Source organism: Bos indicus, chromosome 18, assembly GCF_029378745.1.
Source record: "Bos indicus isolate NIAB-ARS_2022 breed Sahiwal x Tharparkar chromosome 18, NIAB-ARS_B.indTharparkar_mat_pri_1.0, whole genome shotgun sequence".
Taxonomy (NCBI): Eukaryota; Metazoa; Chordata; class Mammalia; order Artiodactyla; family Bovidae; genus Bos; species Bos indicus.
In genome coordinates this window covers 52983610-53009094 of record NC_091777.1, presented here as the reverse complement: position 1 = coordinate 53009094, position 25485 = coordinate 52983610, and the positions used below count along the sequence as shown (strand labels likewise).

General features: G+C 49.7%; 1 protein-coding gene and 1 long non-coding RNA gene across 2 annotated transcripts; one reads left to right on the top strand and one right to left on the bottom strand.

The window, feature by feature from the left end:
* Positions 1–699: 699 nt before the first annotated feature.
* CEACAM19 (CEA cell adhesion molecule 19) lies at positions 700–19285 on the bottom strand. The gene is made up of 7 exons (XM_070771227.1): positions 18941–19285; positions 17839–18207; positions 7750–7900; positions 4191–4237; positions 3027–3109; positions 2176–2256; positions 700–1568 (listed from the first exon to the last, which is right to left on the bottom strand). The coding sequence occupies exons 1-7, from the start codon at positions 18993–18995 to the stop codon at positions 1515–1517; spliced, it is 840 nt and encodes a 279-aa protein (XP_070627328.1). The 5' UTR covers positions 18996–19285; the 3' UTR covers positions 700–1514.
* Positions 4167–8873, top strand: LOC139177140 (uncharacterized). The gene is made up of 2 exons (XR_011561617.1): positions 4167–7538; positions 8049–8873. It is a non-coding gene; the product is annotated as an uncharacterized lncRNA (long non-coding RNA).
* Positions 19286–25485: the final 6200 nt, after the last annotated feature.

Genomic DNA, 25485 nt, shown 5'->3' with positions numbered 1-25485 from the left:
ATTTACAGGGAGCTGGGTGTAACAGAATCCCTAAGTAATGCAAGGGTCATTCCTCCACCTACCACACAGTCTGTTTTTTGGCTCCCAGAGGAAAAGCCAGTCTTTGCAGGGGCTTACATGCCCTGCATGGTCTGCCCCTGCCCATCTCCCTGACCTCGCCTCCCACCCTTTCCCCTTTCTTCATTCTGCTTCTGCCGTGCTGGCCTCCTTGATGCTCCTGGGACTCACCAGGCAGACTCCTACCTCAGGGCCTTTGCTCTCGCTATTCCCACCGCCTGGAATGCTTTCCTTCTAGATCCCCTCAGGGCTCCCTCCCTCTGCTCCTTTAGGTTTTTGCCCACTGTTGCCTTCTCAGCTAAGCCCCCTCTGCCCTTTGTTTAAAACCTCAACCCCCAAACACTCTCACTCTTCTCTATCCCTCCCACCCCAGCACATCACAGGTGGCTCAGTGGTAAGAATCCCTGGGTTGGGAAGATCCCCAGAAGAGGAAATGACAACCCACTCCAGTATTCTTGCCTGGAAAATCAAATGGACAGAGGATCCTGGTGGTCTACAGTCCATGGGGCTGCAAAAGAATTGGATACAACTGAGTGACTGAGCACGTGTGTGCATGTGCGTGCGTGCACACACACACACACACAGTTCCCCAACACACTTGCCCTCCTTCTCTCTTCATGCCTCCCACCAACACACCACATATGTTATTTATTTTGTTTATTGACTCTCTGTTGCCAGAGTGACCCTCCAGGAGAGCAGGGATGTTTGTTTTGAACTGTGCAGGGCACACAGTTTTTTTTATTGCTGAATGAATGAATAAATTAGAGGGTGAGAGATGGAACCCACATTGAGGACAGGGTTACGTGGGGGTAAAGGAGAAAGTGGCTGCCCCGAACTGGGGGTGCGGCGGCAAATGGGCAGAAGTTGGTCACAGGTTCTGAGAAACTGAATTTTAAAAGGGGCTGGATCTGCCTGGACAGGGAAGGGGCCCTGGCGGCCATGGAAACTGGCCTGGACTGTCCTCTGGGGCCACAGGTTCGTGAAGCCGGAGCTTGCGGTCATGTGTCTTGTGCTCTGGGGCACGTGTGGTGGGGAGCTCAGGGGAAGGGGCTTCTAGGGAGGTCAACAGAGCTGGGTGGGGCACTGTGGGGTGAGATGAGGGAGCCCGGCCAAGCAGGGGCTTGTGCAGTCTGGCTGGAAGCACGCCTGAGACCACCCTCTGGGGGGCTTTGGAGTGGAGCGGGGGTAGCAAGAGCCTGCTTTTCCCAGGCATGGGCCCAGGCCAGGTTGCTGGAGGGCCAGACCTCAGGGCGCGCTGTTCGCTGGCTGCGGGGTGAGGAGCTAGGCCCGTCACCGTCCTGCTGTGCTGCCTAGGCCAAGGCCGCGTCCATCTTGTCGACCTTACAGCCCCGGGGTCCCAGTCGTGCTGCGTCTCTGCGGAGGCTTTTCTGCGGGTTCAAGGCCCGGGGGAAGTCTGACGCGTCTCCTCTCCCCGGCTGGCCTCACCTGGGACCCCTTCAGGGCGTGGGCACCAGCTGGCAGTACGGGGCAGGGTCGGGGTTCAGCAGATCCTGGTGGGGAAGGGGAGGGAAAGAGACGGAGGGGTTGTTGTGGTTTGGGGGTGAGAGCCAGCGGGAGACAGAGACACAGAAAAGGAGGAACAAGGAGAGTGAGAGAGACAGAGAAACCAAGTTCCGTGCAGAATACAGAAAAAAGAGTTAGGGAGAGACACAAGATCACAAGGACCCGGGGGCGGGGTGGGGAGACCCCTCAGGGGTAGCGAGACACGTACAGAGAAACGTAAGATAGGACGCACAGGGACACAGACGGAGGCAGAAGCTCAGGGGCAGACGGCGGGCGACTGGCTGAGACCCAGGCCCAGGAACGGGGGCGCCCTGCGGTGGGGCCCGACTCGCTGTGGGACCCTGGGCAAGGCCCTTCCCCTCTCTGGGCTTCATTTCTTCCTGCATTGGCTTCCTTTGACGCAGGAACAAACTGTAACGCACCCCTCCTCCGCCCCTCGTCCCGGAGACGGGAAATGACTTGCCCGGGAAGTCTCGGCGAGGGGGCTGCGCACTTCCTTCCCGGGAGCTCGGGAGTCGGGGGCGGGGTCGGAAAGGAAGCCCCGCCCATCGAGCCCGGCGCTCCTGACCCCTCCCCCCTCCTCCAGCTCCATACCTGGTAGGGGTGGTTCTCAGGCTGCGGCACCGGGGGCGGTGGGGGTGGGGGTGGGGGCGGGGGCAGAGGCAGGTCTGGCGGCTGCAAGGGAAGAACAGAGGTGAGCCAGGGCCCCGGCACCCTAACACCCCCCACCTTTGCCCTGTGGTATCGGGACAGACCTGGACTCCGGGTCCCCACTGCCCCTCCCTGACTCTGAGGCCTCTAAGTGAAGGGAATTAACCTCCCTGTACTCAGTGTTCTCCTCTGAGAAATGGCTACATGGGAGGTGCAGCCAATGGCCTGACAATCACCCAGATAATGCTCAGCCTCTCCGTCAACACACGTGGGTCTAAGCTTTCAGTCTTAACTGTTTAAGTCCCTTTTCCTTCTCCTCCACCTTCTTCTTATTTCTTTTTTTTTCTGATTGCACCAGGAGGCTTGTGAGACCGTAGTTCCCCGATCAAGGACTGAACCTGCACCCTCGGCAGTGAAAGTGCAGTCTTAACCAGAGCACCGCCAGGGAATCCCCAGCCTCTCTCATTTCTTACTTTAAGCAACCCTTTCCACCTGTAAAGGAAATATCTGCTCAGTGTAGAAAATCCTCTTATAAGAATCCTGTCTTAAGTTGCCACACTTCTAAGAAGAAGATAAAGCCCACCCACCAGCCTCCATGCCCAGAGACAAACTGTCTTTGTGTTGTGCTGTTTCCTTTTAATTTCTTTGGCTTATATTTTTAAAATAGGGAGTGGCCTAGACAGGGAACAGCAGTTCCCAAATTGTGTGACAAGGCACCCTTGGGCGCCCCAGCACACTCGGAAGGGAGGCAACAGGTCAAAAGGAGGCTTTAGGGGAGAGGGGCGGGGGCTTACCGTGGCAGTGTTCATGGGCCCCGTGTCACAAGGGGACACCAGGAGGACTGGCGATGGTATTGCTTCATAGATGCTGTCATCACCTGAAGCAGAGGACAAGAGGAGGAACCGGCTGACAGGTGGCCCACAGGTCCGTTCCAGCTACTGCAACTAACATTTGTGTTAAGCCCTCTTCTTGCCCAGCCCTGTGCTGGGGACACAGTAGTGACTGAGGCAGCGCTGGCCTTGCCCTGCCTTCCTGGGGCTCATGGTTCAGTGGGGGAGACAAACCTGTCCTCAGTTGGGGATGACCCAGAGTGTGCAGAGCTGGGGTAGGGGAGCCCACAGGGCTCCTGGAGGGGGGTCAGGGAGGACTTCCTGGAGGAGGGGACCTCTGAGAATAGCAAGAGAAGTGAGAGCCACACAAAGGCAAGAACGCGGGTGTGCAGAGGCCTGGCGGTGAGAATGCTGGTGTTTGAGGGACTATGTTTCCTCTGTCTGGATTGCACTGGGTAGGTCAAAAAGTTTGTTTGGGTTTTTCCGTAAGATCTTATGGAAAAATCTGAATGAACTTCTTGGCGACCCCAATATATATATATATATATATATATATATATATATTTCTTTGTATTGTTTTGGAGATGGAAATGTTACTTATGAGAGATGAAGCCAAGAAAGACAGAGGGGACCAGTTAATGAGGGGCCTTGAGAGTCATGTTAAGGAGTCTGAACTTTGTCCTAAGGGTACTAGGGAGCCATAGAGGGTTTTTGAGCAGAGGAGAGACAGGGTCAGAGATATAGAAGGACTCTGCTCAGAAATGGGGTGGAGGTGAGTGTGGGAGCTGGGAGGACAGTGGGGAACTGGGTTGGGAGATCCAGAAGATGGAGCTTGGGTTGGGTTGTGACCCGTTGGAGGACAGGAGCCAGCAGTGTTGTGGTGGTAGAGGACAGGAGTGGTAGAGGACAGGAGTACTAGACACTGAGAAAAGGAGGAGAAACAGGTTTGGGGTGAGCGCTAATGTACTGACTCCGTGGGCTGAATCTGGGGAGTCCCAGCAAGGTCTGGGTGGGGGAAGTGATTGGGAGGCCCCAAACTGGGGACCACAAGGGGGTTTTTGGCTGGGAAGCAGAGGAGGAGGGGGCCCTGAGGAGAGCCAGGTTGCGAGACAGGTGTCTCTGGCTTACCAGCACGATGACTGGGGCCCAGCTCTGGTTTCTCTGTGGCTGTTATCCTGGGGGCACATGGAGGAAAGGATATTAGAATTGAAAGATGCTCAGGTGGCTGGAGAGAGACTCAGAGAAGCTGGAAACCCCATCAGGCCCTAGAGAGAGAGAGGATCCCCGCTTCAGAATGACCCTGGACAAGTTCTGCCCCATCCCAGCTTCTCCACCCATAATCCCCAGGCTCACAGTCGTTCCTCAGGTTTCCCCTGCCGCTGCTTTACAGAGGGCATCCTTAACCTCGTCAGTTACACAGACCACCTGAACGATTCAGCTCCACCTACCTGTTTCATGATTTCCTTAATATTCCTCTTTAAATCAGCTCTTTTGAATACCCTTATTTAAAAAGTATGTGACCTCCCTACCATGAATTCATTAATTCACTAAACAAATATTTATAAAAACACTGACCACGGGCTGGGCATTGTTGAAGTCACTGGGGGCACAGCTGGGAACAAGACTGACAAAGACACCTGGTCTCCTGGAGTGGACGCCATAGTGAGGAGAGAGGGAGAGGATTAGAATAAATGATGGGACATTGAACATCAGGGAATGAAAAGTGGGATGAAGGAAAATGAAGACTGCAGGGGGCAGAGGGTGGTATGTGTGTGTGTGTGTGTGCAGAGGGTGGTATATGTGTGTGTGTGTATGTGTGTGTGTGTGCAGTTTCAGGCAGGGCGGTTTGGTGTGCCTCATTGAGAAGGTGACAGCTGAGCAAAGGCTTGGAGTAGCCAGGGGGACCAGGTGTGCAGAAATCAAGAGAAGAAAGTTCCACGTAGAGATGACAGTCTGTGCAAAGGTCCTGAGGCAGGAGCCGGGACAGCAAAGGAATAGTAAGGAGCGGAGTGTGGCTGGGGCAGAGAGAGTGAGGGAAAGAGTGGCAAGAGGTGAGGTCAGGGAGGCGAGAGGGCGCGTGGCAGATTGAGCTGGGTCTTGTGACCATGGTGTGGACTTTGGCCTTGACTCCAGGACCAGAGCTGACTGATTTATTTCTTTATTTGGCTCTGTCGAGTCTTAGTTGCAGCCCAGGGGAATCTTCACTGCATCATGTGGGATCTTTGCTGGCTGAGTAGCTACAGCGCCCGGGCTTAGTTGCCTGTGGGATCTTAGTTCCCAGGCGAGGGATCGAACCCATGTCTCCTGCCTAGCAAGGCTGATTCTTAACCACTGAACCACCAGGGGTGTCCCTGACCAATTTTAACAGACTCTCTGGCTGCTAAACGGGAACGGGAGACAGACTGTGCGGGTGGGAGTGGCAACAGGGAGACCAGTTGGAAGCTGTTACATTGTGAATGAAAGTACAACTCCATACAGCTGCTGCTAAGTCACTTCAGTCTTATCTGACTCTGTGCGACCCCTGAGACGGCAGCCCACCAGGCCTCCCCGTCCCTGGGATTCTCCAGGCAAGAACACTGGAGTGGGTTGCCATTTCCTTCTCCAATGTATGAAAGTGAAAAGTGAAAGTGAAGTTGCTCAGTCATGTCCGACTCTAGGGACCCCATGGACTGCAGCCTACCAGGCTTCTCTGTCCATGGGATCCATACAGCTGGACATAAGTATAGAAAGTGAGAAAGGAAAAGTCAAACAATGGTTTAGATTCATAGCTCCATATGTTGCTGATTTTCTCTTCATAGAAGATAGCAAGCATTAGAAAGGCGTTAAAAAAACCTGATCAAGGTGTTCATTTACCGCTCTCAGAATCATGCAGAAAGAGAAGAAAAAGGAATTCTTTTCCCCATCTGATTCAACGCCTTTAAAAATATCATAACTTTAAAAATGTCATCAAAAGGTTAAAATTTTTTTAGATTTTGAAATGTTTCAAACTTACCTAGAATCACTGGCCCTGTGGGAAGGAAGCTGGTCAGAGGGTCAGGTTATACGGTGTCTAGCTTTGGTTCTGGAGCTTACAAGGTAGGCAGGTAAGGTTCACTATCTTGAGAACTTTTGCCATTCATGAGCCAGTTCGGTGCCATTTGTTGAATGACTTCTAGTCTCTAAGGCGCTGGCAAACTATGGTGTTTGTGTGTGTGTGTGTTTGTCCAGTCATGTCCTTTCTCTTCGTGACTCCATGGACTGTAGCTCCCTTTTATTTACTTATTTATTTTGGCTGCATCCGGGCTTAGTTGTGGCGTGCAGGCTTCTCTAGTTGCAGGACACAGGCTTAGGATCTTAGTTCCCCGACCATGGATTGAACCCTCATCCCCTGCATTGCAAGGTGGATTCTTAACCACCAGAGCACCAGAGACGTCCCCCATCACCTCAAAGTATCACTTTTGAGATGACAAGGATATCTAGCAGGTATGGCTCATGTGCCTCCACTTCCTTTGATATGACTGTGGCAGACATTGTTAATCCATCGCAGCATCTTTTCTCACTAACTTAGATGGGACTCCCCACCTCCTTTTCCATTAAGCTGTCTAGTGCCTAGAATAGTACCTGGCCCATAGCAGGTCCTCAACAAATATGTGTAGGTTAATTTACTGATCGGAATTGGGCTGGGAGGTGAAGGCTGTTTGCCACCCCTAAATTAGAACATATTCAGGGAAAACAAAATCTTGAAGGTCAGGAAGCTATAACACATAAGGAAGAGTTGAGGGAGGAGACAGAATTACTGCTTTCATTTTCTAGGGATTACTGAGTGGAAGCAAAATTAGACATCTTAACTCAGAATCAAGATAGGAGACAAAGTTCTGAAGAGGCTGATCTCATGAGAAAGGAATTTTTCATGAATACACTGTTCCCTGGGAAAACAGGCTTCCTCCCCCTTCTCTCTGTGTCTTTGCCTCTCCCTCTTCCTGCCTACCCAACCCCTCAGAGGTAAGCACCATCTGATGCCTTTGCCTGCCCGCCATCCACTCCCATTCTTTGGCAATTACATCTGGTTTTCTTTTGAGGAACCTTCCCCACTCTCAATCCATTTCATCATGTGGAGCCAGGTTTATCTCTCTGGCTCCAGGGTTATACAAGTAGCTCAACTTTGCATTCTAAGACCTGGCCATGGTGATTATTTCATGTAAGGACATGTGATTTAGTTAAGCTGGTGAGAGGCAGCTCTGGGGTTTTTGATGGAACTATCAGGGAAAAGGTACTATTTTTCCGCTTGGGTGGCTGAGCTGGAATATAAGGCTAGAGCCACTGAGAGCTATCTTGTCACACCTTAAGGGGAGAACCTTCCTGGAAATGGAGCAACTGTAGAGAAAAGGAGAGTTGAGAGGTCTACATTCTATCAGAGTTTCTTGATAGAATTGAGCCCCTGGATCCAGCCATACCTGAAGCTCACTTATATAGGACAAGAATGTTTCTTATTACTCGGTAAGCCAATATAAAGGTAAGGTCTCTGTCCCTTGCAATGCAGAATTCTGTCTAATACAAGGTAGGAAGATCCTCTCCACCTCAGGGGTTCCAGGATGGATGAGATTGTGTATGAGTTGGATGATGTGACTTAGGGAAGAAGAATCAAGGGGATCCAAGAGGGCAGGGGGAGCAGACTGACAGGAAGGAGAGAGGGCTGGGGCTCCTGTACCTGTGGTTCTGAGCCCTCCAGCCTCTTGTCACCAGGAGATAGGCAATGATGCCGACGGACATACACCCAGTGGCAAGAGATCCAATGACGATAGCAGCCACAATCCCAGCACTCACAGGCGGGTTGGTAACGGGCAGCTCCTTAGGCTTTTCTGGGGAGTGAGAGAAAGAGAGAGGGAGAGGGCCATGTGATTCTTTGGAAGGCCTCCCCACCACCCTCCCCACTGTATCAGTGACAGTCCATAGAACACTGAAGTGTGATTTCATCTTCCCAGCTCAGAGCTTTCTCCTGTATTTCAGATCTGAGCATCCAACTGTCTGGTTGATTCTGCTGCACGGAAAAGTCAACATGTCCCAGATGGAACATCTTGGTTCCCCCCACCTCAAAATCTCTGCTTCTCTAGGATTTTCTTCCAACCTCAGCACATCCCATACCTACCTTATGACACGCTGCCCCACCCTTGCTTCAGTTACTGGCTTTTTCTTGCCTCAGCTGATGACGCCTCCATCCTTCCAGGAAAAGGGTGAAGTTCTGGACTGTGTTTTGTCAGGAACATAAAGGACTCGTAGGATTCTCAAACTCAACATGCCAGATCTGGGACCAAGCCTTACCTCACTCTGGCCCCCTCCAAGAGGACCTCCAGCCTTTAATCTCAATCTGGACATCTGTTTTATCCCAGTCCTTCTTGGTAGCAAAGCCTGATGTTTAGAATCCACTTGCCAGTTCAGGAGACATAAGAGACACGGGTTTGATCCCCGGGTCAGGAAGATCCCCTGGAAGAGGCCATGGCACCCACTCCAGGATTCTTGCCTGGAGAATCCCCACAGGACAGAGGAGCCTGGTGGGCTACAGTCCACAGGATCGCAAAGAGTTGGGCACGACTGAAGCAATTGAGCATGCAATTCAACAAACAACACGTTCCAAGCCTGGCTCCCTGCCATTCTGGAGACTCTCTGAGTTGTCTAGGATCCTTGAATTTGTTCCTTTTCTGTTTAAATCAGCCAGAAGCAGTTTCTGTTGCTGTAGCAGAAAACTTTCCTGATTCACATGATTTCCACAGCTTGTTTATATTTTCTGGCTTTTATTTTATTATTTTTAAAAATATTATTTATTTTAAAATTTTATTTATGTTTGGCCATCTTTTCTGCCTTCTATTTTATTATTTTTTAAAAACACTTTGTATTTAAAATTTTTCATTTATTTTTGGTTGTGCGGGGTCTTCGTTGTGTCCTGCATCCAGGGCTCTTCGGTGCGAGGGCTTCAGTAGTTGTGGTGTGCAGGCTTGGTTGCTCCAAGGCATGTGAACACTCCTCGGGCCAGGGATCCAAATGGTATCCTCTGCCTTGCAGGCGGATTCTCAACCATTGGACCACCAAGGAAGTTTTTCTGCCTTTTATTATAGACAGTGAGCTTGTGAAGAGCCAGCCTGTGAATCACTGTATTTTCCGAAGTTGATTGCAACCGAACACCCTTCTTCAATATGACTTTGCCATTCTCCTATCTAGCGGAAGGTCTAATCTCCCTCCCTTGAATGTGGGCCAACATTAGTGATTCACTTGAAATCAGAAGAATACGGTGTAGATCAAGGTGTGTGACTTCCAAGGCTAGGTCGGAAGCAGGCACGGAATTTCTGCTGTGGTCTTCCAGAACACTTCCTCTTTCCATGCTTTCCCATCATGAACCCAGAACCGAGCTACCATGTTGTGAGGAAGCCCAAGCAGTCACACTGGTGAGGACGCATTGATCAATAGGATCAATGAGCTTATTGATAGCCCCAGCTGAGCTCCCAGCTGACAGCAAGTACATGAAGACACCTCTGGGTGCTTTTGGCTTCCGGCATTTGAGCCAAGCTCAGCCTTTTGAAGCCTTTCATCTGAGGCTGGATATCACGAAGCTCTCTGTATTCTTGGATCCCAGAAATCATGAACATAATAAAATGGTTGTTGTTTTATACCACTGAGTTTGTCCCACAGCAAGAAGTAGCTGGACCCAAGCCTCACATTCTGTTTCTTTTTTTTTTTTTTTAATTTTTATTTATTTATTTTTTCACATTCTGTTTCTTCTTCCAGGACTGAAACTTCTTTTCTTTTGGCTTTTCTCTTCACTGGTCTCTGGGACCATCTATTCTCAGTTCTACTAACAAAAAATCTGGGTCTTCCATTGAGTAGATTTATCCATGTTGATCCTTTTATTTTTAATTTTATTTTTGGCTCCACTGGGTCTTTGTTGCCGCATGGGAGCTTTCTCTAGTTGTGGAGCGGGGTCTGCACTTCGTTGCTGTGTGAGGGCTTTTCATTGCAGTGGCTTCCCTTGTTGCTGAGTACAGGCTCTAGGGCGCATGGACTTCAGTAGCTGTGGTTCTCAGGCTCTAGAGCGTGGGTTCAGTACTTGCGGCATACAGGCGTACCTGCCCCACAGCATGTGGGAGTCTTCCCGGACCAGAGATCGAACCTGTGGCCCCTGTGTTGGCAGGTGGATTCTTAACTATTGCACCACCAGGGAAGTCCCTCCATGTTGATCTTTGATAAGGTAGAATCACATCGAAAAAGTGCTTTGAGAGACCAGTATGCAAACCGACAACTGTCAGACCAGCTCTGAAAACAGAATTCTGACTCACAAGGTACAGCAAACTGCCTAGGAAACTAACCCTCTTACAAACAGCCCAGGAAGCTAGCTAAAGTCAGACTTACAGGAAGCCAGATTTCTATCTCTAGTGACAACGCAGGAAGCTGAACAATACCTTCTGTAACAATCAGTGCCAAATGGCCAGGACTTGATTAACTAACAGCCTCCCTAATTTTTGTCCCTCCTTTCTAACTCAGGGCCAGCCAGAGAAAGCCAAACACGTATCGTAACCAATCACCTAGGGTGTCCTGCCTTTCTGTGCCAACCGCCTCCCACAAAGACACACCTATAGCCTTTCCTGTTTTTCATTCCAAGGCTTTTCCACCTCTCTGCCTGCCCTTGAGTCTCTGCCAAAATGCAAGGGATAGTGGATGATGCCCCTGCTATACACAAGCTCTGAATTAATAGCCTTTGTTTTCCTCCTTTGGTTATCCTTTATTTCCACAGCTTCAAAAGTAGCAGCTTCACATGGACTTGCCAAGGCAGTCCTCTAAAGCAGGGGGTCTCCAAACTCTGGGATCTAATGCCTGATGATCTGAGGTGGAGCTGATGTAATAATAAACAGAAATAAAGTGCATAATAATAGTAATGCATTTGAATCATCCCCAAACTACTCACCCCACCCCACCTGCCACGGAAAAATTGTCTTTTACGAAACCCATTCCTGGTGCCAAAAATGTTGGGGATCTAAAGGATCCTGTGATGGTGGTGATGTCGTTGTCCCCATTTTACAGACATAGGAACAAAACCTCTGAACGTTTTGGCCATTTCACTAAAGGTCATACTGACACCCGTGTTATGCAGTCTATGCAGTCCAGGTCCCAGGTACAGAAACTGTTTTTTTTTTTTTTTTTTAAACCACACAGGTTAGTTGTGTTTTATCAACAGGATGCTGCAAAGACCTGAGACAAAACCAGACTGAACTGGCTAGATCCAAGAAGGCCGACTGTCCTCGCCTCGTTTATCTCTGTGTTTTCATACCAGGCCCCGAGAGCTGAAGAACACTTGCTCTGATTTATCTTCGTGTTTGCTTCAAAGCAATTGATATCTTCCAGCGATGCTTTGCAGCTGTGCGCTAAGAGATATACAGTGGTCAACCGCCCCAAAACTGGCTCTGACATGACCCCATGAGTGCACCTGTGCAACTGAGACCTGGAGGTGTCCGAGAGTTACCTTTGTTTCGTTAGATCTCTGGCCAAAGAGGGGATTTATACTCTGCTAGGCAAAATTAGCTTCCTTGGTGGTTCAGTGGTAAAGAATCCATCTGCCAACGCAGGAGACTTGGGTTCGATCCCTGGGTCAGGAAGATCCCCTGGAGAAGGAAATGGCAATCCACTCCAGTACTCTTGCCTGGGAAATCCCATGGACAGAGGAGCCTGGTGGGCTGCAGTCCATGGGGTTGAAGAGTCAGAGGTGACTTAACTAAAACAAAGGCTCAGTTAGAGCTATGTGCAAAGGAGCATGGTGACTGCACATGCCCAAGCTGCCCCTGAAATCTCCACCTCTTTCCTGGAGCCCTTAAAATCCCCCTACGCCTCTCCCTTCAGAGGGAAGAGGCTTTTAGAGTAGAAGTTCCCCTTCTCCATTCTCTGGCCACTCTCAAGCCTGTCTTGCTTTCACCAAATTCAATTTCATTATTGGCAGCTCAAACTTGAGCCTGAGTGGGAAAGAACTCCCTGAGCCAGGGGGGGCTTTGGGTTTAGCTAGGGCCTCAAGGGCAGGTTTTGTGTCTAATTCTGTAACTGCATTGTGGGTCAGGACTAAACCCTTGACTCCATATAGTTAGTTTACGATGATAGCTGTTAACGCCCAGGCAGAATCAAGACCTAACTAGGAGCATAGACTCTGGAGCCAACTAGCCCGGGTTCCAGTCCAGCATCTGCTTCTCCCTATGTGGATGACCTAGACAAGTTACTCAGATTGTGCCTCAGTTTTCCCATCTGTAAAATGGGGATCATCACGCCATGATTGGGAGGGCATAGACGATACCTGTGTGAGAAACACACTGTACATGGTCAGTCAGGGGCAGTCAGGCTCCACAATTAATCCCCATGGGTACCAAAGGGCCTGAAGACTGAGGAAACCGGGCAGAGTTTCTCAAAGGCCCCAAACCCTCATGACTAGGTTTCTGGGACTGTGGCTCCCCTCTGTACTTTTGAGCCAAGTTGCTGTTGCTTGCGGGCTGTGTGACCTCGGGAGACTGACTTCCCGTCTCTGAGCCCCAGTATTGTCATCTGTGAACTGGGGATGGTTTACCGTATCTACACATTCTGAGCCTTCGCTTGTGTTTCTGTGAATCATACGCCTTGGGAGTCCTGCCAGAGACTCTCTTTCTTAGGTTCTTTTTCCGTGGGGACCTGTCATGTGAGCCAGGCTCCCTGATTTAGATGGGTCCATGTGAAGCCAGAGATGCAGGTACCACGTGGGGCCTGTGATGGTGAGGCTGGAGCCGGCACGTTCACCAACGTATAAACTGCACAAGAGCAGTGATCTCTGTACTTTCCTTCTGTAAACTCAGTGCCTGGCGTACAGTAGGTGCTCGATGTAGATGCTCATTGAATGAATACATGAATGAATGCAGCCTTCCAAGGGCCCTCAGGGAGGGGTTCTGGGCCCCAGGGGCCCAGATGTTGTGGGCAATGGCTACTCCAGTAGGAGCAGTTCCACCAAGGGTATTTATACCTTGTTCCTTGTTTCTAGCCTCGGGAAGGTCCTGCGAACATGTACTACCCTTTTTATTTTTTTTTTTTATAGTTTTTTTTTTTTTTTTTTAATTTAACCATAGTTGGTTTACAACGTTGGGCTAGTTTTAGTTGTATAACTTCAGATTCTTTTATTGTAAATTGTTGCAAGATACTGACTATGGTTCCCTGTAGTAATGTTAGTCACTCAGTCATGTCCGACCCCATGGACTGTAGCCTGCCAAGCTCCTCTGTCCATGGAATTCTCCGGGCGAGAATACTGGAGTGGGTGGCCATTTCCTTCTCCAATGGTTCCCTGTGCTATACAGTAAATCCCTAATGTTTATCTATTTTATATATATATTCTTCATTTATCCCTCCTCATCCCCTTTGGTAACCATAAGTTTGTTTTTCATATCTGTGAGTCTATTTCTGAGTTTTAAATAAATTGATGTGTATTATTTTTTTTAGACATGCTAAGCTTTATTAAACCCCTTTCTGGGGACTTCCCTGGTGGTCTAGTGGCTAAGACGCTACACTCCCAATGCAGGGGGCTTGGGTTCAATCCCTGGTCAGGGAATTAGAGTCCACATACTGGAACTAGAAGGTCGCATGTGGTGCAACTAAGACCTGGCACAGCCAAATAAATAAACTTAAAAGATAAATATATTTTTTAAAAAACCCTTAAAACACCTTCCTGCACATGCCAGTCGGAGTTGGCTTCGGTTACAGCCAAACTCCCTCATGATGAAGAGAGATTGAGTGTGTGAGTTACCTGGGATGCTGGAAGTGCTGTTGGCCATTTCCATTCCCACCTAGGTTGGGGGGCTGAATTTGGGGCCCTCCAATATAAATGTCTGGGGCTGAGGACACCCACCCTAACATGAGGACCCTCCCAGCCAAGCCTATCCCTAATTCCCTCTGCCTTTTCCTCTGCTCTTCTTTTCATGCTGGGCTGAACTGCCTGGCTTCCCTGCTCCCTGTGCTCAGCCCTCTGAAATCAAGGCCGTTCCCTGCCTCCTTTGCTTGCTTTCTCCACGGGGACCCCTCAGTACTTCCATGGGAGTCCGTGTGTAAGAAGCTCATAGCAGGAGGGACAGGGCTATGCACTTGGCTCCTCCCCTTCCCAGAGGCATGCTCTGGGGCCCACTCTGGGCCTCCATTTACCCTTCTGTAAAATGGGGACCATCCCAGGGCTACCTGCAAAGTTCTTATGGGAATGGAATGAAGTGAGGTTGGCAAAGCACTTAGTTGGAGGTACCGGCAAGTAGTAAGTGCTTCATAAATCAGAGGTGGGGTTGCAAATATTTACTGAGCTGCTCATGTGTGCTAAGCCATGCTCTAGGCAGTAGGAGATTGATGATGAACAAAAGGATAAAGTCTACCTTGTGACTGTTGAGTCCTGGCTCATCTTCCCAGCCGTCATCTCCAGCTCCCCTTCTGGTTTGTTGTACTTGATCCCATCTCCTTGGAAAAGGGGTGGGCCTTTGACTCAAGGGGAAGCAGACCCACAGGTCAGAGAGGGCCAACCAGATTCTCTGTCTGTCTGTCTCTCCAGCTCCCTTTCTCCCTATCTCTGCATCTTGGAAGAGAAGACTCAGAATATGCAAAGAAGCCCGTGTAGTGTCTTGGTAGGAATCCTTGGCTGTGAGAGGAGAATGGAGCCCTGGAGCAGAGATGAGACCAGAGATGGCACCCCCTGGAGGGGGAGGGAGAACCTGCTTTCTTGCAAAGCTTCCTTTCCCACCCTCCAGGCTGGGCGCCTGGTCCATTCATTCATGCAACATTGTGACTGGCCCTGTTCTAGGCTCTGAAGAAGCAGCTGTGAATGCAGGCCTAATATAGAGCCCACATCCCAGGGGCTACCTCTGGGGTTCTACAAGACACCCCCACTCTGAGTCAGTTGGAGAGAGCTTCTATCCTTACAACCCAAGTGTTAGTTGCTCAGTCATGTCTGACTCTTTATGACTTCATGAACTGTATAGCCTGCCAGGCTTCTCTGTCCATGGAATTCTCCAGGCAAGAATACTGGAATGGGTTGCCATTCTCTTCTCCAAGGGATCTTCCCAACCCAGGGATCGAACCCAGGTCTCCTGCATCGCAGGCAGATTCTTTACTGTCTAAGCCACCAGGGAAGCCCCTGACCTTGGCTCAAATTTATCCTGCAGTGCTGGCCTCCTAGGATGCCCCCTGTTCACTGCCCTGTCTCAGCCATGATGGCCTCCTGCCAGCTAATTCATGAGCCCTGCAGCTTCCTGCCCCAGGCCCTATGCACAGGCTGAGCCCTCTGCCCATATACCTTCCAGAGCTCCTTTCTTCTCTAATTAGAACTTCCAGGGGACTTTTCTGGTGGTTCCAGTGACTAAGACTCTGTGCTCCCAATGTGGGGGGGCCTGGGTTCAATCCCTGGTCAGGGAACTAGATCCCACATGGTGCAACTAAGAGATCGCATGCCACAGCTAAGGCCCAGAGCAACCAAAACAAAAAGTAGTAAAAAAAAAAAAAAAAAAAAGGAAGAAGAAACTGTCGATCATCATTCAAACTGAAGGATCACCTTTTCAGGCAACCTCCCTGACATCCCTCTTTACAATCTCATAATTCCTGCACTTTCCTTCCCAGTACCTGCACTGTGCCTAAGACTCTATTGTAGGTGTGTGTGATTATGAAGTTAATATCTGTCTCCCTCACTGGGCTGTGAGCCCCAGGAGGGGAAGGTCAGTGTGCCTCGGTCACCACTCCATCCCCAGCACTGCCCAGCACCGGCCAGACACAGAGGAGGCCTGGAGGAGGTGGCTCTTAGTGGGTGCTTGCTGAAGGAGGAGTGAATGAGGAATTTAGCTCCTGCAGAGGCAGTTGTGTGTCTAATTCAGGAGGCACTGCATTCGAGTCCCATCTCTGCTGCTGATTTGATGGTGAGCTGCCTGATACCCTGCTTCAAACCTTCAGGATAAAACAGAGATTCAACCTGCCTTGTGCCCAATGGATGGGTTAAGCTGTGAATCCGATCACTCTCCTGTTTAAACCCTCTCATGGCTTCTTGTCAGTCTTGCCATGGCCTATGAACCTGGCCCCTGTCTACCTCTCAGACCTCACACCCAACTTGCTCACTGTCTTCTAGCTATGGAGTCCATCTGTCTATACTTTAAACACAGCAAACTAGTCTAACCTCAGGGCCTTTGCACATGCTATTCCCACTACCAGGAACTCTTGCCCTAGAAATCTTCAGGATTCCCTTCCTTCTTTTGCCTACTTTCTCAGCAAAGCCTATTCTAGATCACATCATTATTTATTTATTTTTATTGGACAAGTCTAACCTCTCTGTGCCTCAGTTTCCTCATCTGTAAAATGGATCTAATAATGTTACCTACTTAGCAGAGCTGCAGTGAGGATTAAATGAGTTATTATGGGTAAAGCTGGCATTTACCTATAACAAGTCATTTAATAGTATAGCATAGGGACTCTACTTAACGGTGAGTTGAATGGGAAGGAAGTTCCAAAGGGAGGGGATGTATGTATGGCTGATTCACTTTTCTGTACAATAGGAATGATAATAACACAACATTGTAAAGCAACTAGACTTCAGTAAGGATTAATTAAAAAATAAAAGGGTGAGTATGTTCCATTTATCTTACTCTGCGGTCTGTTTGTTTGGCCGCACTGATGCGCGTGTGGAATCTTAGTTCCCCAACCAGGGATCGAACCTGTGCCCTCTGCAGTGGAAGCAAGGAGTTGCAACCACTGGAACACCAGGGAATTGCCACAAGACAAGTTCTTAAGGTGATAAATTAGAACCCATGATGACAATCACAAAGGTAAAGGGACGAGCAGAGTCCTGTGGGGACCTAGGTGATGAGTGACCAAGTCTGCCTGGAAAAGTTAAGTCATTCCACTCCCAGCTTTATTGAGATATAATTGGCATATAATAGTTCATGGAGTTCTGAGAAAAGAAACACATGAATTAATATAGGGTATGGGCCGCCGTCTATGGGGTCACACAGAGTTGGACATGACTGAAGCAACTTAGCAGCAGCAGCAACAGCAGTGGTTCTCAAACAGGGGTGACATTTGGCACTGGGAGGGCACTATTAGCCTCTAGTGACTAGAGCCCAGGGAAGGTGCTAGATACTTGACAGGGCACAGAACTGTGTAGCCTCTGCTACGAAGGAATAGTCAGTCCAAAATGTTAACAGTGCCCAGATTGAGAAGTTGTGTTCTAGGGCAGGTGTTTAGAGCTGTTTTTGATCCATAACAAGTACCTAGGAAATATTAGCTGTTGCTGTTCTCTGCCACCATATCTCTGTTTTGCTCAGAGTAGATTCATTAATACATTTTTTTTTTTTTTACTGTACTGTGAGGCTTGTGGGATCTTAGTTCCCTGAACGGGGATCAACTCTGGATCGCCTCAGTGAAAGTGCCAAGTCCTAACCACTGGACTGGCAGGGAATTCCCAATAAATTCTTGACTTATGAACATAGATCCCTCAAGACTAGGCATACAGTAGGTGCTCAATACACATTTCATGAATTCATGCATGTGAAGAATAAATGAATGGTGCATTCTCCAGGGTCCGGCTCAGTGTCTGGCACAAAGTAAGCATTCAATAGATGTGTTCTTAGTTAATGCACCAGAGGATTAAATGACAACTTCAGGGCTGGTACTGAGTAAGTGCTCAGCCAATATGTGTTGCATGAAGGAAAAAGAGGACCAGATGTTTGCGCAGAGCTTGGTGGCTGCTCAGGTTGCACTAGCCTCCCCACTTCTTCCCCCAGTGCCCAACACTTACCGACCACCTGGACCTCAGTCTTGGCCCGCATGGTCCAGGAAGGGTTGATGGTGACAGCTACCTGATAGGTGCCGCTGTCGCTGGGCTGGGCGTGACGTAGCAGCATGGAGCCATTGGAGAAGCCAACAATGTCTCGCTGATGCATGGCACTGCCATCCCTCTGGGGGCGTAGTAGCTTGGGGATGTAGGTGAATAACATTGTACCGCCATTGGCCTCCTCCCCCAGGTACCAGCTGAAGTCCTGGAAGGTGTTTGGGATGCCCTGGACAGACAGGAGAAGGTCCTGGTTCATTTGAGGCTGCTCCGGAATCTTCTGGATGCGCAGGGCTGCCCAGGAGCCTTGGGGGACCCAGAGGGCCAGGATGGAGGCTGTGGGGTTACATGGGAGGCCTGGGATCAGAAGTGTCGGGCAGGGACCATAGCATTCTCCTCCCTATAGGTCCTCAACTGCAGGCTCTGAGTGCTGCTCATTGGCAGCAGTGCTGGGATTGATTAGTGATATCTGTTCTGGGTGCAAGAGTGGGAACCCAGGTATGAATGTCACAGATCTGCCATCCCATTGGTCCAGAAAGTTTTTCGGCTTGGAGATGGTATGTGATCTGCCTCCAAACACATGGACTCTCTGAACTAATTTATTAATTTGTCTAACTAATAATTGTTTGACCAATATATTGTTCATGCTACAATACTAGTTATATATGATATGTCTAAAATTCCTTATGGACTTCCCTGGTGGCCCAGTACTTAAGACTTCCAACGCAGGGGGTGTGGGTTTAACCCCTGGTCAGGGAATTAAGATCCCATAAGCTGCATGGTACGGCCAAAACAATAATAAAAGAAAATAAAATTCCCTAGATTTCTAAGCCCTGGGAATTCAGCAGGGAATCAAGCAGAAGTAAATTCCAGCCTTCGTGGCCCTGACATTCTAGAAAACTCCACAGGTTAAATGGAGATGAGGTTGTGGTTCTTCTGTCCCTCCCTCCCATCTTAATGTCATAATTTCCTTTCCCCTGACAAATTTTCCCTCTTTCAAGAGGAAACCTCAGCCCCTGGGCTAAGAACCCCTTCTCCCCTCAGCACTGGGGGTACATTTCCTCCTTACCTGAGAGCAGGAGGCTCTTGGGGAAGGCGTGCTGGGACCCAGCAGGAATCTCCATCTTGGTGTCCTATGGAGATGCCAAGGGGCCACCTACTGGACACCGAGGGGGCCCGAGGGTGGGCCCCTGGCTATCCGAAGTGAGCCCGCTCAGTGGGAATCCCGGGGTGCCTCTGAGACATGGCTGAGGCCGGCCCAGCCTGGCACCCCTTTTCCGTAGGCTCAAGGCCTCACCTGTACTCCTTCAGATGAAGGATGATCTGCACAGAAGCTGGCTGAACCAGTTTTCCAGGGTGACTGAGGAACTTCCTAGGGTTTCTCAAGACTCCTCCCTTGACCCCTTTACATCTCTTCTTCCCTGTCAGTAGCAAGGCAGTAATTATAACAGCAAAAACAACAGTCACAGCAGCCTCGGATTGAGCAATCCCCCCTGAGCCAGGCAAGGAGGTCGGTAATACCTTGTCCCAATACCTCATCCCATATCCACCATGCATAACTTTCTGTTTCATGGAATGAGAAAGCTGAGGCTCAAGGAGAGAGGCAAGTCGATCAGCAGGTGGAGATGGAATCTGACCTGTGGCTGGCTCCCTCTGAAGCGCTCAGAATAGTTGTTCAAAAACATCCCTCTGTTCGTTCATTCCAACATGCACACCCTATGCCCAGCCCTGGGCCAAGTGATGCTGAGAACATGGTAATGACAGACGGCTCCTGCTCTGCCCTCGGTCCACAGCAGGGGCTCACAGGTCTGTGTGTGTGTATGCACGCGCGTGTGTGTGTGAGACAGAGAGGCCCATCCCCAGACAATGACGATACAGAGTGATCATCAATGCTGGGATGGAGGAGCCTCGGGGCCTGGGAGAACCTGAGGGAATGCCTTACTCAGCCAGAGGGGCAGGGCAGACTTCCTGGAGGAGGGCATGTCTGTGCTGAGACCTAGAGTAGGAGGAGGAATGTGGTGGGATGGATTGGGGAGAGGTATACCAGGCAGTGTGAACAGCACAGGCAAAAGGCCTGGAGGCTGAGACAGCCCTTGAGGCACACTGAGGAGTCAGCAAAATCCTGGAAGGATGGAGGGCCGAGCAGGGAGGAGCTGTGTGTTGGGGGGTGAAGCTGGAGAAGTGGGAGGGACCAAGTGTAATTTTGAGCTCTGTTGGGGCATGACCTGGGTGCTGGAGGGTCCAGGATTGTGCTATGCCCATAGCCACATAAGGCTATTTAAATATAAATTTAAATTACCTAGTTCCTTGAACTAGCCACTTTCAAGTGCTCAACAGCCCCATGTGGCCAGTGGCTACCACACTTGAGAGCATGGGTACAGGACATTTCCATCATCGTCAGAGAAATTTCTATGGCACAGCGCACACCTAGGGATCTGAGGGGGTTGATGCCAGCTGAGATTTCTTGTCTTGTAGGAGGAGAGAACACCAAGTCAGGGTGCCGTACATCACGTAGCAGTGTGTGTGTGTGTGTGTGTGTATGTGTGTGTGTGTGTATGTGTGAGTGTGTGTGTGTGTGTATGTGTGAGTGTGTGTGTGTGTGTGTGTGTGTCTGTGTGTGTGTGTGTATGTGTTGGACACATTTCAGAGATTGGCATCTTCCAGAGTCCCCAGGTTAGAACACTTTTCTTTCTTTTCCTTTTTCGTCTTCTTTTAAAATCTTTTGGCAGTGCTGCATGGCACATGGGATCTTAGTTCCCTGACCAGGGATTGAACTCGAGCCCCTAGCATTGTCAGCACTGAGTCTTAACCACTGGACCACCAGGGAAATCCCAGAGTCCTTAGGTTGGGACAGGAAAGAAATCTTGACTTTGAATTGTCTCGAGGCAGTTCAAAGTGGCATGGTCCAGATGTCTGAACATCTGTAGACTCCAGGACTGCCCTGCTGTGAGTGGGTGAGCCTGGCTGTCAGCCCAGCTCTGCCACCACTTGGTTGTGGAATCTTGGGCGCAAGAGTTCACCTCTTGGAACTTTGGTTTCCTCCTCTGGAGGATGGTGCAAACACCCTTACTTATGGGGCTGTTGGGAGGAGTAAGGAGACTTTGCAGGCAGGGGCCAGTAAATGCCCATTATTTGTAATTATTATCCAACTTGTCTATGGACTTGCCCTGCCTCCCAGATTTGTGACCCTGCTCATGGGAAGTGTGTTTTCCTGGAGGTGTTTTCAATCCTCGCCTCCCAAACGGTCTTTACAGCCTTGAAGGTCTTGAGGCGGTGTTCCTGGTTGTGTTCCTGGGGTCAGAATTCTTCCAGGATTTTTTGCTGCTGTTTTGAGGTTTGGTCTGTCCATCTGCCTCAGAGGGATTGTTGCAAACCTAGCCTTTATTTCCAAGGTTGTTGCTCCAATCTTGGGCTGCGATCAGATTGCCCAGACCGGTTTCATTCTGGTAGGAATTTGGAGCACAGCAGAAGTGGAGTTTAGGGGCCACAGGGATTCTGATGAATTTTCCCTGTTAAACTTCAGGAGCAAAGGTTCTCTGAGCTGGGAGAGGGAGAGACAGGGCACCAAGCAAAGCCAGTTATTCTAGATTTTCCAGTTCCTAAAGCTCCTCTCTCTTTCTACCCCTCCCTCCCTCCCTCCTTCCTTCCTGCCTCTGTCTCACCTAATGACTTTGATCCTCTTACAACTACTAAAAGATAAGTCAAGGTTTATTTAGAACATTTAGACAGAATGAACTTAAAAGGAAGAGAGTAAAATTCAGCCGGCTTCTAACTGCCCAGAGAGAATCACTGTTAACTGTTGTTGTTGTTTGTTGCTCAGTTGTGTCCAACTCTGTGCCACCCCATGGAGTGTAGCCCACGTGAGTTGCCATTTCCTGTTCCAGGGGATCTTCCTGATCCAGGCATCGAACTTGGATCTCCTTCATTAGCAGGTGGATTCTTTAGCGCCGAGCTGCCAGGGAAACTGGTCGCTGTTAATACCAGATGTTAGTTCCATCCTCCGCCCTGTAGTCCTCATCCTGGCTTTTCACCAGCCTCAGAAAGCAGGTCCTGGCTGGTTCAAGCCTCCTAATCTCAGAGAGGCAGCAGTGAGTGGTGACTTGAAGCGATATCTTAGTTCCCTGACCAGGAATTGAACCTGGGTAACCTGGGCGCCTGGAAAATCCTATGGGCGGAGGAGCCTGGTAGGCTGTGGTCCATGAGGTTGCGAATAGTTGGACACGACTGAGCAACTTCACTTTCACTTTTCACTTTCATGCATTGGAGAAGGAAATGGCAACCCACTCCAGTGTTCTTGCCTGGAGAATCCCAGGGACAGGGGAGCCTGGTGGGCTGCCGTCTATGGAGTCGCACAGAGTCGGACACGACTGAAGTGACTTAGCAGCAGCAGCAGCAACCTGGGCGAAAACCAGGTACCCTAGCCACCAGATCACAAAGGGCTAGAGGCTAGAAGCAGAATTTCCCTGTCTCTCACTTCCATTTGAAAGCAAAAATGTTTTAAGGAGGCAAAAACTGTGAAAACGCATGCAAGGTTTATTATTGGAGGCAGAGTACAACAAGTGGGAAAGCACACAGAGAAACAGTTTGTTTAGTTAAGACAGAAGCGAGGCAGAGATGCACACCTGGAGAGAAAGCGTGTGGGCTTCCCCCACTAACGAGGAGGAACACAGTAGACAGTGCAATTCTTCTGGGTCTTTAAGCATGTGTGCTAAGTCGCTTCAGTCATGTCCCACTCTTTGGGACCCTTTGGACTGTAGCCCACTAGGCTCCTCTGTTCATTGGATTCTCTAGGCAAGAATATTGGAGTGGGTTGCTATGTCTTCCTCCAGGGGATCTTCCTGACCCAGGGATCCAACCCACGTTGCCTGTATTACCAGGCAGATTCTTTACCATTAGTGCCACCTGGGAAGCCCAGGTCTTTGTTTACCTTTGGCCAATTATCTGATTTATTTTTTCACACCTGACCTGCCCTAGAACCCTCCCCAACAAGGATGCGCAACTTTCTCCAAGATGGGTTTCATCCCAGAGGTCTATGGAGGGCCTTGGCATTGCCTATTATGGTTTGGCACCTCCTCCTTTTTGACTCCCCAAGGAGTCTTTCTGCACATGTGCTGTGTCTCCCTTGCCCCAAGGATGGGAAATGTGTGACCTCTTGATCTTTTACTCAAACAGAATTTAGCCTGTCTCTGTCCCTGCTGTGACTGTTATCTTAAAGTGTCCACAGGAGACAAAGTCCAGTTATTTACCCTGTTCCTGTTGTTATTTCTAACTCCAAGTGCGAACAGTAGGCTCATTGTAAATATCTAGCCTAGAGCCTGCCTGCCTGCCTCTTTCCCCAGGAAATGTAAACAGGAGGATAATTGTAAATGCCTAGCCTAGAGCCCATCTCTCTCCTGCCTCACTCCCAGGTGGTCCCATTCTCTGGCCAGGGATTGGTTGAGCAGTGGGTAGTGCTGGCCAATCAGAGCTGAGGGGAGGCTCCTGGGGAAGCTCTCCCTGAATGGAGTGCGCTGCTTCTCCCCACAGTTGTTTGGCTGTGATGGCCAGAATGCAGCAGCCACCTTGGCACCAGCTTGAGGATGCAAGCCAGTATGTGGAAGAAAACAGAGTAAATAGCAGAGAAGCAGAGCTGAACACCACACGTAGTACCTGGAGTTGAACTAGACAATCCAGTTCTTTGTTTTTAACCTCAGCCTGGGGGGTGGGGGTGGGAGGGGCGAGAGGGGTTTTCTGCTGTTGGAGTGTGACATTTTCAAACACTGACAAAGATTCTCTCATTGACTGAACTCTGCTTAAGCTTTCTTGAACTCTTTTCCCAGCTAGGATTGATGTTTGACTTCTGTTGTTCATCTTGGCCTTGTCCATTTTGAGCAAGAATGCTTCTAACTCAGTTCAGCTAGAACTGCCTTCCTTTGATATCTGATCGCGTTCGTCTTCCTCCACCCCCCACCCCCACCCCCCAAGTGATATCTGATCCAGTAAGAATCCTGTTAGGTCGGCATAGCTAAACTCTTTCTTACCCTTGAAGCTACTGAAGCTGAATCCAGCCTCTGTACCCCTCTGCTGAACTAAATCTCCGAGACACAGTTTTGGGAGAAGTAGAAAAGAACAGTTTCCTTGTTTTGCCATGTAAGGGGATGACAGGGGACTAATGACCTTGAAACTGTGTCCTGACCTGCAGGGGGTTGTGAAGAGTTTTATTTTAACATATGTTGAAAATTTATTGATTATGATTATTAACATAAGTTATTATTATTTATTTGGGGCTGTGCTTGGTCTTGAGTGCTGCATGGGCTTTTCTCCAGTTGTGGCAATTGGGGGCTGCTCTCCAGTTGCGGTGCATGGGTTTCTCACTGCAGTAGGCTTCTCTTGTTGCAGAGCACAGGCTCTAGGGCGCTCAGGCTTCAGGACTTTCGGCACGGGGGGCTCACTAGTCGTGGCTCCCAGGCTCTAGAGCACAGGCTCAATAGTTGTGGTGCCCGGGCTGAGTTGTTCCTCGGCAAGTGGGATCTTCCTGGATTAGGGATCGAACCCACGTCTCCTGCATTGGCAGGAGGATTCTTGATCACTGAGCCACCAGGGAAGCCCCTAGTTTATTGTCATTATTACTTTTAGCCATGCCAGGTGGCACATGGGATCTTAGTTCCCCCACTAGGGATAGAACCCGTGTCCCCCACAGTTGATCTATGAAGTCCTAACCACTGAACCACCAGGGAACTCCAGTGAGGAGTTTTATAATAATGGTTCATAGAGGGTGAGATTAGTTCACGGACATTCTTCTGATTGGTTGGTGGTGAGGTAAGTAGGAGTCAGCATCACCAACCTTCCGGTGCCAACCGGTCTGGGGTCTATGTCCTTGTGGGCAGCACACCCCTTAACCTCTCTCATCTAGTGGGGGTTCCAGCGTGTGCAAAACAACTCAAAGATATTGTTTATGTGTATCCCTTGAGGCTGAACTAGGACCCTGCCCCAAGTGTGTTCTGTTCTTTTCCTTGACTGTTCTTCCCTTGTCTCCACACCCTCTCTTCTCCCTGATATTGATAGCAACTGTTTGAACCTGCTCTTGGAACTCTGGGAAGGTCAGGGAGGCTGAATGAAGCATCTTTCCTGTAATCAAGAAATGGGGGACACAGAAAGGCTTTTGCACCCAGGAGCCCCATGGGGGTCTCGCTCCCTATGCCCACCTCTTAGTTGGTTCCCATCCACCGACTCCCAGCCTACTCCTTGGCTATGAATCCCCACGTGCCCACACTGGATTTGGAATTGGGTCCAGTCCCTCTCCCCTTGGCAGATGCTCCCTATACCTAAGGTGATGACCCCATCTCCCTAAATAAAGTCTGCCTTGGGCTTCCCTGGTGGCTCAGATGGTAAAGAATCTGCCTGCAATGTGGGAGACCTGGGCTGGAGCCCTGAGTCAGGAAGATCCCCTATAGAAGGGAATGGTGATCCACTCCAGTATTCCTGTCTGGGAAATCCCATGGACAGAGGAGCCTGGCAGGCTACAGTCCATGGGATTGGAAAGAGTCAAGCATGACTGAGCCACTAACACTTTCACTTCATGCTTTAACTGGGCTCCCCAGGTGGCGCTATCAGCAAAGAATCCACCTGCCAGTG